We start from the raw sequence: 14,789 nt of genomic DNA, 5'->3' as shown, positions 1-14,789 counted from the left end.
AAAATTTTTTTTACTCTTCTTAGCCACGAGAAGAGTGAATGTTAGGAAATAACAGGAAGTGAACTGTGATGGAGAAATATATTTATGTTTTTGTTTCTGAGATACCCATTTTGAACTGACTAAAGCAAGATGCAATTCTTTTTGCCATATAGGTAGATATGGAAAAACATTTTTTTAACTTTCTAAAATGTGTGAGACGCGTATTGCTGTGCTTAAATGAGAGCCCACAAGAGCAATTATCTATGATTGGCAGATAATGATCTGGGACAGGAAGGAAGCATGTCACAGTGCTGTTGTGAGGGGTTATATGTGGTTTTTAAATTCTTTTGTCCCCTAACTTCTGCATATCTGTTAGCAAAGCAGATTGAGTGTGAAGAATGGTGCTGAGTATCCAGTCACTTCCCAGTCTCTATAATATCCTTTCTTACTTACAAAACACATTCTTTTTAATTCCAGGAATCAAAGAGTACTTTAAGGTGTGTCCAGTTTTATCCTGAGGAAAATTTTAATTCAATAGTAAGTTCTGAGTATTTTATTATAAATAATAATTTATTATTTACAGTGGGATGTAATTATGTTTTCCAGGTACTGGTACAGAGATCTTTTGTCTTTTTCATTGTTGAAACTTTTTCAAAGGAAAACTGGAGTTTTTTAGGATTTTTTTGCATTATTTTCTTGTCAAGAATATATTCAGTGAGACTGAGATTTTTCCCCACAGTAAGGTAACTTTATTGGAATTACACTTGTTTTGACCTAGAAGGCAGTAAGTGACATTCATGACTGTACTGAACTTATACTCACTTATTGAAAAAGCAGGCTTAGCAAGTGCACTAGACAAAGAAACCATGTGATTTTCTGTCAGTTTTAAGTGAGACAGGAACATTTGTTGCAGCCAAAATACAAAAAACAGAACATAAAAATTATAACATGTGATTATTACTAGACCTTTGTTCCAGTGGCTTTTATTTTCTTTTTTTTTTAAGTATCTGTTTTATGGAGGTTTTTGAATGACTGTAAGGATTAGAGGAGGATAAATAAACTTGTTAAAATATTGAATCTGGTGAAATGTGACTATGACACATTTTACTGGTCTGAAATACTAAACATAGTATATTGACCTCTGTAAAGAACAAGTTTGTTTTCCTTTTTATTTAACAGTTGGAATCACACCTGGATATTGCTGTAAATGACACACAATTAAAGTAAGTTGTTTGTTTTTTTAATGTTTTGGTTTGCTTTCCTTTCAATATACATGGTAATTTATTATATATGCTCCATTTTACAAACCTAAGTAAAATTTGTCCAAACCACAATATCTTTGTTTGCAGTTGCCTACATGGCACTGGAACATGAGAATAACATGAAAACTGTGTCCAGACCTCCAGTTCTTATTCTCATCGGGGTCAACTGTAAAAAGTAATTTAATCCTTGACTGCTTCTTAGTGCCATTTAAAAAAATTATTTGTCTGAAGAGCTAGCTATAGGTTAAACCTTCTGAGTATGCTGAACCTATTTAAATTAATTTGCTTTAACCTTGGGCAGGTTTTAATGGTGATGTTAAAATATCTGTCAAAGGAAGCTCTGCATTTTAATTGCTGTTGCAAGTTTTATTGGGCAGTTAAGCAAACCAGTAGCACCTTTTTATGGCCTGTGAAGACACTGCCTGTACTCTGTTCTCCTGCAGCATGCTCCTTCCAGCAGCCTGCACTTCCAAAGATGAAGATTTGTCTGATTCTGTGTCTGCCATGCACATGACTGCATCTGAGCTTGTCTCCTGAGGGCTCCCTTTTAACTGGATGAAAAAACTAGTCAGGATGGTTTAACTCTGTCACAATCCTCATCTGTCTTTACATTCCAAAAGGGCCCATTTATTTTTGTGAATAAAAAGTGGGGGCAGAGCTGTCAGGCCAGGTGTCAGTAACTGAAGGTGTTTTAGTTCCACCCTGCCCCAACTGCGGTCTCAGAATGTCTCAGTGCTGTGCATAAGGCTCAATGTGGTGCTCCTGTGGTGCTCCTGCATGTGCAGGTTGTGTCCTCTTACAGTTGGTGCTGAAAGAACACAGCTCTTGTAAGAGCTTCAATGCTGTATTTTACTTTATTTTATTGGTTTTCAAAATTACTGCAGAAGACCAAGGGGAAAATCCCTACAGGATCAAAATACTTCCTTGAAAAAAATACAACCAAATTAAAAAAACACCCAGCAACAAAAAAAAACAAAGCAGACTGACTACAATCTTCTGCTGCATGTTTTGCAGGGGGAAAATAGGCCTTGTAGATTTAAAAATATGTAAAACAATTGAAACACAGGCAGCATGAGACTGAAAATATCATGGTATAACAAGGTCCATGTGAGTGTGATTTTGAGCTTTTCCTTTGCAGTATTTCCACTGAAAGTAGTGTCCTTATTACAGATTAAAATGTAGCTTTACAGCCATGGGCTGTACAGTTAGTCTGCAAAACCTTTGAGTTATTAGGTGTCAGAAGAATTTGGATTTCCAGCATGTCATGACAACTTGCTTTCACTTCAAAGTATAGGAATGGTTGTCAGGCATGCTCAAAATTGGTGGATAACAGTGTGCAGTCTTGGGATTCTTGTTTCTAACAGCATTGAGCAAATTGCTTAAAGCCCAATTTAACTTGTATTACAGAACATTTAATTATAATTTAATTAGTATATTTTGGTTACATAGTGACTGTTCTGGTAATCTTTTTGTTGTGATAAATCTCTTTGGATGAAGTGATTTACTTAGTGATCTTTATTTGCTCATAGACTTGTGAATTTTGGATATGATTACTGTCAAGATCAAGATGTTGCATCTAAATCTTTGAAAAACCTTCAGGTTTTCACAAGTAAAGCAGGTAATGAATAAATACAAGTATGGTCAAAATTACCTCCACTAGTAATTATCATGCAGTGTAATCCTAATTGATTACTGGATTTATTCATAAAATATTGGAAAACACACAAAAATAGAAAAATTTATAATGTGAGTGTGAGATTTGTATTCCTTTAGAGCATACTTTGCAGGTAACTGTGAGGAGAGGGAAAAGGCAACTGTGCTTTATTACTATTAATAAATTTCTTACCTTCTGAAAGCTGCAGTGAAGTTGAGCTGAAGTACCCAGGATTTTATATATCAACCTACCAATAAAAAAACAGTCACCCAGAAACCTTTTGGTAGCCCAACTGCAAAGAACTGGTACCAGTGAAATATCTCAGTGTAAGAACACCTTAGCATTTTCCTGGCAGTTTCAGAACCCAGCAGGTACCAAAGCATGGCTGTGTGTTACATTAAAGCAATCTAATGTTAAAGCTGACCACAATTATGTTAGAAAGTAAATTCAAGGAAGGTTTTGTCTGGGTTTCTGATCTAGTATATATTTGTGTTACAGAGGGGACATATGTACACAGAGCATGTGCAATGCAGGCTTTAAGAGCTTTGGATTGCTGATAGTATGTGGTGTTTAGAAGGTCCAAGTATGTGATACTAAACATGGCATGTGCTACTCAGGGATTTGGTATATATATGATTGCTTAAACTTAAACCTAAAATGTTTCTTAAACCTTTAGGATTTTGGAGTGTTCCTCCATCTTAATGTATGCCATGAGCTTTTTGGGATTAAAAACTGGTCTCAAGAGGTATCTGTTCATCACAGTCATTTTCTGTTAGACCATCCAGGCAGGCAGAGATGGTGTCTGTTTGACCTGTGACTGGTCAGCAGAGTTGTACAGGGAAGTGCTGCAGGAGAGGCTCTACTTGTCCCTCCCCAAAGCCTGCTGTGCACACAGTGAACTGCTGAGCTGTCTGCCACTTGCACTGAAATGACCATTAGTGCAAATCAAGTGAAGTACAGCTTCCTTACGTGGATTTTTTTTCTTACCAAGGCAAACTGCATGCTTATAAAGATCAGAGGGAAGCAATTAGAAGCAAGAGAAAGCCAAGGTTCTATCTTTCAAATGTAGATTAGGGTTTTTCTTTGTTAGCAAGACAATTTCTTATATAAACAGCTAGTACAATAATAGAAAATATTATTTATTTATATAGATGTTTCCTTTTAAAACCTATACTCCTCTGGGGTTGAAGTACCTCCTTGAGTTTAGGATGAAATTCAGTCATCCTCCAACAAGACTCTTGTTTAGTTACTGTGAAGTAAAATGTTTTTTTCTGTCTGGTGACACAGTATTTAAAGTCTGTGTGGAACCTTTCTAAAGCAAAAGCAAAAGTGCTTTTCATTGCACTTATTGTAAAACAGATAATTTGACAATTGCACTTAAATGAGATTACTGTATGTGGCTTGGCCTTGAATATTGCTTAAAACTGAGGATTACCTTGCATAACCTATTTCTGGTAGCTAATAGTTTGGACCAAGCTATTTTGGTGCTAAAACCATATCTAGTTGTTGAAGACCACTATGTGTAATCACACTAAAGGTTCCCTTTTGTGCCTCAGGGGTGATTTGCAAAAGTGGCCTGCAAGTTCTTTGTGGAGCAGACTGTGCCTGCTGTGGGCCTGCTAGCACAGCTCTGATATTAATGCCAGTATCCCTGCTTGTACCATTCAGACATCCCTGGCAAATTGTAATTGGCAAAACTTCAACTGGAATATTCCATACAATTTCCCATTTAATAAAACTCTTATTGGCTCCTGCCAGTCTGAACTCTGAGTGAAATCACTTCTCCTTTCTCAAACTTCTGAGGCAGAAAAAAGTAGCTCTGTTCCTTACACTCAGCACAGACAAAATCTCTCCAGATAAAAACCTCCACGTAATTCTTGAATAGCTGAGATCAAGCAGTTCCAGTCTCACAATTAACTTGGCATGCCCAGAATTCAGTGGTTATTAGATAAACACTGTACTGTTATGTTTTCTCTTAGTACTTTAGAAATATTTTTCAATTAAATTTGCTCAATATTAAAAAAATGCAGCAGTAAGAGGTCATAGACACTGGATTCCCATCAGCTAACTATCCCCTGAAATTTAGGCATCTGGACTATGTTTCAAGAAATAGGCATCTCCAGAGGATGCCTCAATCCATATTTCTTTGTTTGCTGAACAGGAGTCTAAATGAGAGATGTTTGGATGGCTGAGGTTAAATGAGGCAAGTCCCTCCTAAGTCAGTACAAGAAGACAAAAATGCCCTGGTGCAATGTTGTATTTGAGTTGTGACATTTGGATGCTTTGTTGAGATGCTGTTACAGCCTCATGTCTTGAGTTTTTGCTTGAACAGAAATGAGGAATTTAGTTAAAGTTTCATAGGGAAAATTTAATTTCTGTATATCATAGGTGACTCTTACACTCTTACAGTCTCAATGGGCTGACTTTGTCGAGTGCCAAAGTTGTAACTGCTCTTTCCTGAATAGGAGTAGAATTTTATTTTTAAATTCTTCCTTTCTTTTTTTTTTTTTTAACCTTTGTGGTCAAGATCTTTTTTCCCTTTTATTTCTGGAAAGATAAGTGTCCATCCAAGTATATCCTCACATGAGTCTTCTCACCTTGCAGCATTCAGCTACAGCTTTTACTGTTGGCAAATGATTTTGAAATGGGTAGTATGGTAGACCTGGCTCTGCGTACAGTTGCAATTGGCTAATAAGCTTTCCCTGCAGCAGCACAACCCAGCTCTAATTTGCAGAGAGCTCTGCTAAGGGTAGGAAAGGAGTCTGTGATGTATTCCTAGTGTCTGGCTGCTCTGCTGGGATTGCCAGGACTGTGGCAGATATAACTTTGCTCGGACACCTGTTGGTCTGAGGCTGCCATGTTTCTGTCTGCATTAACAAAGCACCATTTGTTATTTCCGGTTGTTTGCAGCTCAGTTTGTTGACACATGGAGCAATATTGTTGAGTTGAAAGATGCACATCCTATTTATAGTCTGCCAGAGCTGCAGTTTCTGTGGTCAGCTTGCACATTGCCCACTGACACTTCAGTCTGAGCACACTCACTTGCCTGTTGTGCAATTTACAGAGCAGTGTACGCAGAAGACTCCAGCATGCAAGAAGGAAATTTGCAGTTCTGGAAGGGAGCTGTTTGATAATAAAACAGCAATCCAGTGGGTTGCTGGAACTTCTCCAGTCTTCCTCATGAGTCCTGATGCTGCTACTTTAAAAATTATGCATGTTCTGATAGAAGCCAAGGGCTCTGGCAAAATGCCCTGTCTGTTGTCTGGATGACTCAAATATCCAAGCAAAACTGTATCAAACCCTGTTCAGTCAGCTAAGAATAAGCAGAAAGAAAAATTGCACCTTAAGAAAGCAGTTACCTTCACCAGAAGGCAGAAACAAGAACTGTCTCAGCCATATCTGTATCACAGCTATGGTACAGCCTTGTGGTGTGAAATACCAAGGCATTTAATCAAATAAAGTAACTGGGTACCTGTGCTTTTTTTGTACTTGTGCTTTTTCCATACTGTGCCAGTTTCTGCATAACTTCTATACACAGCCTTTTATTTTTTACAGAACAGTACCTGTATTAGTATTACTTTCTTTTCTTCTTTTAAATGATAAATTTCCAATAAAGGTAAAAGGTGAATGGAAATATTGTATTTCTGGATGACCTATCCCAGCTATATTGGGATAATGTGGTTTGGAAGCTGTTTTTAACATGAATGCCAAAGCATCAGAGCAAGGGGATTAAAGTTTTTATGAGAGATGAAAGCAGGGTTACCATCCAGTGGGTCAAAACAGGAGCAATCTGATATAGAATTATTCTGAGAGTGGGAAACCTTCCTGTATGCAGTACCCTGGCTGAAATAAACTTGCCTCAAGGACTGACTTCTCTCCTAAAAAAGGTAATAGCAGTTCTTTGGGCTGGAAAGGGGACAAGTGGCTATCACTTCTAGTGTGAGAAAGCTTTGGTAGTGTATTCATGCTGCTGCCAATATGAGATTACTTGAAAAGAAAAGAAATGGTGTTTTATTATATTGTTGAGCATATCTGACAGCTCCTGAACACAAAATATCTGTATTGAGGCAGTCTGTGGAGAGACAGGGTTGATCAGTGTTCTGGCTGCAAGCATGATTTCTCCTGGAAAGGGCTAAAATGTACTTCCTGTAAAAGAAAGAGCTGACCATGACAGGACCCAGCTTTCCATTGTGCCAGATTGCCTCCTCTGTTCTTTCTTGGTTTTGTTTCATTAGGTAGATGATGATTAGAGTCCATAATAGATATTCCTGTAATCTTTACCTTTTTTTGAGAGATTATTTTTAGTTCCTAATTTGAAACAGTCTTGATTTGGTTTTGTGCGGTATAAAGATGTCTGGATATTCAGCTGGACAAGTTAATTTTCTTTCCCTATTTTGTCTTTCTAGGAGGCTTGTGTGTGTGTTGTAGTCTAGTCTCTGATATTCCTCATGAGATCATATACTCCATATATTTTCTACATAAAGGTAAGACTAACTTGTTAACTTTCTGTGCTTTATTTTGGAGAATGACAGTGTGCTGAAAGAGTCAGAGAATGCCTTTCAAAACAAATAACCACCATAGTCTGCAGACAATAAGCTACTGTGGCTGGTGTTTCAAGACAACAGCTGCCTTTAGCTGCCTTTAGCTTTGGCTTTCCTGCTGTAGGCTTCCTGCCTGATGCTGAGTGAGTAGCTTCAAACCAGTGGCCTTGTAAATGGTTATTAATTTGGTCCCTTATTTCTAGCCAGACTTTCCGGCATGCTGAGCCCAGACATCAGTGAAATCTGTGGGAGCTTGCAGGTGTGTTGTACTTATGCCATAAGGCATTTGTATGGGAAATAGAGCCAACAGCTCTTAGCTTGCATGTCTGTTTAGAATTCCAGTTCAATGTGTCATTTTCACAGCAAGAGGTGCAACACCCACTGACTCTAAGAATAGTTGCTGTGTAAGTGGTGCTCAAGCTCTTAAAGTTAAGACCTTTGTTTTAAAATAATAAAGGACATTGTTTTATTCCAATCAGAATAAAAGTTCTCGTTATCAAGATTTTCTTACTTGATGCATGGACAGAGAGGCAAATTATTTCTCAACTGAGAAGCTGCAGAAGCTGCCTAGTATGGAGTAACTGTGTTCAAGTGCACACTGTGTCTCTGTTCTACCTTAACTGTTTGCTTTCTTGTGTCAGGATGCTTCTCATAGGTCATAGCTGCACATACAAGTTGCTTTGCTTGCTGCTGGAATATTGTGGGATTGTGTGAACTACCTTTTTGTGTTCTTGAGGCATTAACAAATTGGGAAAAGTCCTTTTTGGATGTGACACACTGCACTGCACTGCTGTGAGGGGCTGATTTCCCCAGACACACCTGACATGTAGTCAAAGAGTTGTTGGATTGCTTGGAGCCAACCATGCCCTTGTACATCCTGATCTGTACTAGGAAGAAACTGGGGATAAATATGGTGACACTGACTAGCTAAGTCTGAAATGACCTCTGTGGAATGGAGTTGTTTGGTGCAGAGCTGTTTGTGGGCTCATGTAAGATTCATCAGTTGTACAAGAGAATTTTAGTAGTGGTCCTGCAGTGACCCACAGAATCAGTGGTATATTGGGTCCATTACTCACATTTTGCAGTCCATAAACCATATTTTGAAGACATTTAAGAAGTTCAGTTTATTCTGCAGCCTCTGTAATCTTGGCTGGAAGCTTCCCACCCCTGTTAAAACAGTCACTGCAGCATAAACAGAGAAGTCACGATGTTGCAGTTGAATTCTGCAGTGCTGGTTTTAGCTTGCATGTGCTCATGCTGGCAAGTGACAAAGTGGTGATGGGGAGTGTATTGATGCATTGCAAGCTAACTTCAGTCAGTATTTTGTATGAAAAACTGTATCTTTTGACACCTCTGCCTCTGTAGTGTTGCTGTTGGTGATTTTTTTTCTTGGTGATTCTGTAAACTGTGGATCTTATATTGAATTTCCATGCATTATTAAGTAGCATCCTGATCATGACACCATTAGTTACTAGAATCTTCAGCTTTTCTCAGAGCAAATTTGAGGGCATTGTGTCATTCTTACTGGGTGCCAGAAGTGTGGTAAAAGTCTAGATTAAAACAACAGCTGTGCTGATGCAAAGCCCATGCAAACACAGCAGGTCTGAAATTGGCCTTTGTATAAACTGAGCTGAACTAAATTAGAGCAATAGGGCATGCAGATAAACAAAGTGGAAATTCTTTAAAGCAATTGAAAGATCACCAAAATGTGAAACACAGCTATATAAAGGATTTGTGTTTGGGTTTTTCTGGGAGAAAGGTATTTATTATCCCAGAGCACAAGCTTGCTCTGGGATGGAGTGCTTCTCTAAACACAAATGTAGGCTGGGCAGTGCATGGCTAGTTTTCACACACTAAAGAACTGCATTGTGTAGGTGCCAGTCTACTAAGTGTGCAGGAACTCTGTTCAGGATGGATTAAATCTGTCTGTGCAGACAACCCCATAAAGCAGTCTGAAAGATCCCTGTTTGCATCTGTGGGAACTGCAGAAGTTTCTAGCTATAAAGTCGTAGGTGGATTGTAACAAATGGTGTTTATTGTTTGAGATTTTTAAAGTTTTTATTTCCCCTCAGGTTACAACAAAACTTTTACAGTTTCTCTAGAAAGAGCAGAATCTCATCAATTGAAGGAAGTGGCTTTTATGAATCTTGGTAGGTTACTTGTGTTACTTTCCTGTGTGACTGCCATTCTCTGTGTAGTGTGGAGACAAATGGCTAACTCTTCTCTGGGAGGAAAGGATTTTTTTTTCTTTGGCTTTAGGGAGCAGTGTTATTTTGCTGCTTTTCTTCTGCTTGCCTTTTGTATTTGGCATTTGATATTGCAATGCCTCACTATTAGTAAGCAGCTTCCTCTGAAATTGCCTCAAAATCTGTGCTGGACACCAGCTGCTGAGTTCTTGAGTATCTCAAGTTTCTTGAATCCTACCCTGGAAACCCAAATGTACTGCTAGTGTTTCCTGAGTTAATACAACAGCAGCTTTTAATTAACTCCTTTTGTATTTCCTAGATATAATCAATTCCTCACAGAGAAGTGAGCCAATCATGTGAAAGAGCCTCTTAAAGCAAATAAGTGATCAAGTGCTAAATTGACCACTGTTGTTTCTTTAAATAGACTATTATGTGGCTGCTTATTTGCCTGGCCAGTTCCTGCACCTCCTGAACATTCAACATCCTGACATGCTGTGCTATAGTTTGTTTCTGACAGGTACAGTAAAACTGCTTTAAGTAATTTAATTGTTGTTGTGGAAACTTGTTCATATCTCTTTACATGAAAGTTGTGTTTCTCAATGTTTCCTTATTGCATAGTGTTCTGACAAAGGAAGGATACTTAAAAAATGACATTTTTGCTACTTTCCATTTTAGAAAGAGAAGCTGAACTGGCATTTCATACTTTATGTATTTCATACGTCTTGCTTGTTATGAAATGGAAGAAGACCTTTCACTGCATTTGAAATTCTCTGCCTTGGTTTCACAGTTTCCCTTCCCCCAGCTTTGCCCATGTTCTTGGTCCTCCACTGTTTTCAAATTTCACATGAGATGTAAATTTGATTTTACATTTCCTTCCTCCAATTGAGTTGCTCTAAATGTGTGTGTTTGGAGGGTGTGGGGAAAGGAAATCTGTGTTTCCTTCACCTGATCAGGCTGATGCAATTTAATTTAGAGTCTCATCTGAGATCCGTGTTACTTCATTTCCAACGCATTTCCAACAAACACGTCTTTGTGGGAAGTGGTTTATTTTTGGAAGCGGGGTGCCTTTGTTTGAAAACAGAAATCTGTTGTTCTGATTGGGTGAAGGGGACATACATTGTGGAAACTGGTGCAGGGGCAGCATCATAGGAAGCTAATACCTGTTTTGTATGTGTAATGAAATACTGTCCTGCTAAAAATGAGTGGAAAGCATCACTGCTGGATGGTGGGCCTGATTTCTCTGATGCAAGGGCTCTGAAATACAGTACCTGTATGGTACCAGGGTGGCGAACACTGGTACATAAATAAAATGGTTTTGGTCTGAGGCTTCAGTGAATAATTGTAGAGCAGAACCTGCCTGTTCTGGCCATTTGGATTGATGGCAAGAGATCCACCACTAGAAGTTTGTATCATGCTTCTGCATGTGAGCAGTTCTGACCTGCACAAGCTGTAGCAATAGGTGCTAATTCTAGTGTTGAACTTGTGCTATTGTCGTTGTGCTCTGCTCTGTTCCATCAAAGGTACTCTGATTTGCCTTGGAGCAGCACTGTGAGCCTGAGATCTCTACACCTTCTCTGTGTCAGCAATAGGGAAGGAGAGAACTGAGTATGGACTGTACTCCTTATCTGCTTTCTTTATGGAGCCAGCACCATTCCTACTCCTCTTCAGTATACTACCAGGGCAGGTAGTGCAAGAGGGAGACTCTTTCTTACTGCTGGGGGCCTAGGAATCTTAGGAGAAATACTGGTAGCTGGCAAATTTTATGTTCTTAATCCTTTTTGTTCTCAAACCAATGTTCTTCAGGTGAGGATGCAAGAATTGACACCCTACAAAACTGTTCCATCCGGTGCCCATGGGTGTCAGCAGTCCTGGATTGCAGTGCAGGAAGCCTGTACCAAGTGAGCATCAGTGACAGTGCCTTGCTGCAGCTCCTACAGAAGAGCAAACGAGACTGTGAGAGACTGGCAGCTCTGCATTGTGCCCTGCTCTACTTCCAGCACACAGAAGACTTGGAAATGCAGGTTGGAAAAGAACAACTTCTAAATTTTTTTCCAGTGACTGGCATCTTATACAAGGCAGGAGCAGGGCATGAATAGCATCAGCCAAAGAGAGGTCCTGATTCACCTGGCAGTGCCAAGAGGCTCATCAGCTGGGCTGCCCTAAACCCTGTTATCAGTCCAGGCTGTCCTGAAAACATCTGTGTCACTATCACTACTCCATGCAAAGTGTCAGCTACCAGAACCAAATTTTCTATACTCTCTTACAACACTTGATTAACCAGAGAGATGTGACAAGCTCCCTGTTCTCATTCTGACAGATTATTCGGTGGATTTCTGAGAACCTGTCAACATGTCACTCTTTTGACCCCATTCAAGAATTTATCATCGGTAGGTATTTCTTTTCTTGCATTCTGAGTTTTCCTGCATACTCCAATTAACACTAAGGAGAGGCCATGGCAGTACAAACTGACTCTTATTTCTGAACTTTTTGGTTATGATTTGCATTAACTAACCTGCATTTTGTGCATTAAGAGACAGTATCAGTAGTTTAGAAGATGCATAGACATCTCAAAATCAGATTGGCAGTAAAGCTTTTCAAATGCATTCTTCTGTCTAATGGAACAAATGGATTTATCACTATTTTAGGTCTCTGGAGATTGTCTCCTCAGCTCCATTCTCCTCTAGCTCTAGCCCAAACCATTTTTTTCAGAAGGATTTGGCTTATCATGATACTCTCTTCTAATAGGTAGTTTCTCAGTCTAGCCAGTGCAGAGTCTTTGTACAAAGGACCCCTGCAGTGCTGAGCTGTAGCCAAGCAGCTGACCCAGCCCTGCAGCCATCTGGACTTCTCTTCCTCCTTTTGTGCACAGAATGGGACCAGTTCCACAATGGAGGAAGCTGTTTCAGAGACAGCAGCAGGATTTGTCCCTAAAGAAGTGTCAGATAAGGAACAGCGAAGGCTACTCTTGTTAACCGATAGTTCATACAATCTTGCCCTTATAAATCTTTTCACATTACATTCAGCCTCCCTGTACTGCAGAATGTGTCCAGAAACTCAGAACCTGGATAAACTCCTGCCCTACACATCACTGCATGACTGGATTGGGGTGAGATAACAGCTGGTACTTTAATTAATAGGTAGAGGGTCTGGTTTTTTTATCCCTTAGTACAGCCTATAGCTTGTGTGTCTTACCTTTTCATGGATATGCTACAAATTGATACCTTTATGCCTGTGCTTTATGCCTGTTTTGGTTTGCCAAGTCTTACCCTTTTTGGTGTTTTCCATAAGGCAAATTTTTTGTCAACAAATAAAAGCATTTGCAAAACCAAGAACAGTTATTTTAATTGAATGGACAGTTAAATATCTCAGTTTTCATAATGAAGTATTAATTTAGTCCTTATCACATGAGGTTTATAATGAATACAGAATAAATTTAACCAGCAAAATGATGCATTTATTTCCAGGGCAAACAGAATCAGTGGAGTTAAGATTTACAAGTAAGCTTGAAGAATTAAAATAACTTCAAGCCAGACTTTACAGTTAGGGCAAATAGTGTCTTAACTTCTCTGCTGTGACACTGTTCTAATATATTGTTTTTCTTAAAAATAAGGGCACAGTTTTGGCTAGCTAGCTAGTTTCCTGGAGGAAATGGGTGATGGAGATTAGCTGCCCCATGTTCTATGCTAAATTGTAAGACTATAAATAATTTTTCTGTATTTTTAGTCTGTCCCTGGAGTAATATGTGCCACAGACATTATTCCTCTACCTGTGTTAGAGGTAAGTTCCAGTATAAAACCACATTTGTACTTGCAGATTAGTAACTGCTTTTTTTGTGGGTTGGGGGTGTGCTAAATATTAATGCAGCAATATCACCACAGACCTATCCAAAAATAGATGTGAACAGAAAATTGCCCTGTTAGAAAGGATTTATGCATTTACTAAAATATCAGTTAATCAGACTCAAAGATGGTGGGGTTTTTTCCCTTTCTGAAGACACCTTTATTCAGCAGGGAGGATTATCCACAAATTAATTCTTGTTAATCAGATTGATACTGCTTCACTTTATGATTTTGGTAGCTGAAGGCAGAGGTGGCATAACAGACAAGTAGGATTTTTCCACATGTCTACATATGCCCACTTTGATGGCAATTTCACTGTGCTCCCATTGGTGTGGATGGCTTATGACCCTCTCATTTTGTTTTGTCCAGAGCATCGTGTGATTGCACTGATGTCAGGGCTTTGGCTACTCAATCTAGACAAATAGAGTCTATTTTCCCAGCCTGGAAAGGGCAGTGGGCTGGATGGGGAGAGCAGGGTAGGTTGTTTGGGTAGGAAATTGTCCTTTCCGTTGAAAACAGCATGAATGATTCTTCCTGTCTTCCCATTCCACTCCCTCAGCTCCAGTTTAGAGAAATTCTTGAAATTTTCCTAAGCACTCCCCTACAAAATCTGAAAGAGAATTTTAATAAACAGTTTGTTGTGGAGAGCTAAGGGGAAGAGCGAGGAGTTTAGACACACCAGCAACACATAGGATGAGACTCTGGATACATGACAATGTTGTTCCTTGTAGCTCTTTAAAGATGTGCTTGTAATTAGTCATAAAACATCACTGTTCACAAAACCTTTTAAAAATCAGTGAAATTGCCACTGCTCTCTCACTCTGCAGCAGTGCATCACAGCTGTGCTGCACACATCCATAGGGTTGCTGTCAGGGAATAGGGCTTTGCATGGCTTTGCTTGGAAAGGCTGCCCTGAGAACTGGGACACCTGGGGAAATCAGATCTTGAGAAAATTTGTGTGCAGATAATCCCTGTAATTCACTGAGGTCAAAGTTAGCAGGACTTTAATTTGTCTGAGATTGAACCTCAAGCCCCTGGGGGCACATGCCTTTAGCAGCTATACTTCCTGATTGTGGAACTCATTTCCTATTTCTGTCTGAAACCTAAACAGATTGAAAAGGTCAGAGTTGAGCTAAAGACAAATATTTCCTGCTACTTTTGATGGCAAATTGCTGTGACTCTTGCATGAGGACAAAGATGCTAATGCACAGGGTAAAGTTTAATGCTCTGGCTGTTTTGTAGCACACCAGTGTCACAAACCCACCAGAGCTCGAGTTTAAGTGGTCAGTTGGTGTTCCAGTTGGTGCATGTTGTTGGCATCAGGAGTC

The 14,789-nt window shown here is 39.3% G+C and overlaps 1 protein-coding gene across 3 annotated transcripts in view; it reads left to right on the top strand.

Annotated features, from left to right (window-relative positions):
- GSAP (gamma-secretase activating protein) overlaps positions 1-14,789 on the top strand; it is a 45,482-nt gene that overhangs the window by 11,622 nt on the left and 19,071 nt on the right. For all 3 annotated transcript variants that reach the window (XM_071423984.1, XM_071423982.1, XM_071423981.1), the window contains 10 exons: positions 457-516; positions 1,159-1,202; positions 2,771-2,859; positions 7,302-7,379; positions 9,509-9,586; positions 10,047-10,139; positions 11,426-11,643; positions 11,940-12,009; positions 12,646-12,728; positions 13,346-13,399. In XM_071423984.1, coding sequence (XP_071280085.1) covers positions 457-516; positions 1,159-1,202; positions 2,771-2,859; positions 7,302-7,379; positions 9,509-9,586; positions 10,047-10,139; positions 11,426-11,643; positions 11,940-12,009; positions 12,646-12,728; positions 13,346-13,399 — 867 coding nt within the window. The remainder of the gene's footprint in view (positions 1-456; positions 517-1,158; positions 1,203-2,770; positions 2,860-7,301; positions 7,380-9,508; positions 9,587-10,046; positions 10,140-11,425; positions 11,644-11,939; positions 12,010-12,645; positions 12,729-13,345; positions 13,400-14,789) is intronic.

This window comes from Agelaius tricolor, unplaced genomic scaffold (genome assembly GCF_023055355.1).
Source record: "Agelaius tricolor isolate 1412-34295 unplaced genomic scaffold, bAgeTri1.0.p SCAF_3, whole genome shotgun sequence".
Lineage (NCBI taxonomy): Eukaryota > Metazoa > Chordata > Aves > Passeriformes > Icteridae > Agelaius > Agelaius tricolor.
This window is presented reverse-complemented; position numbering and strand designations above follow the sequence as displayed.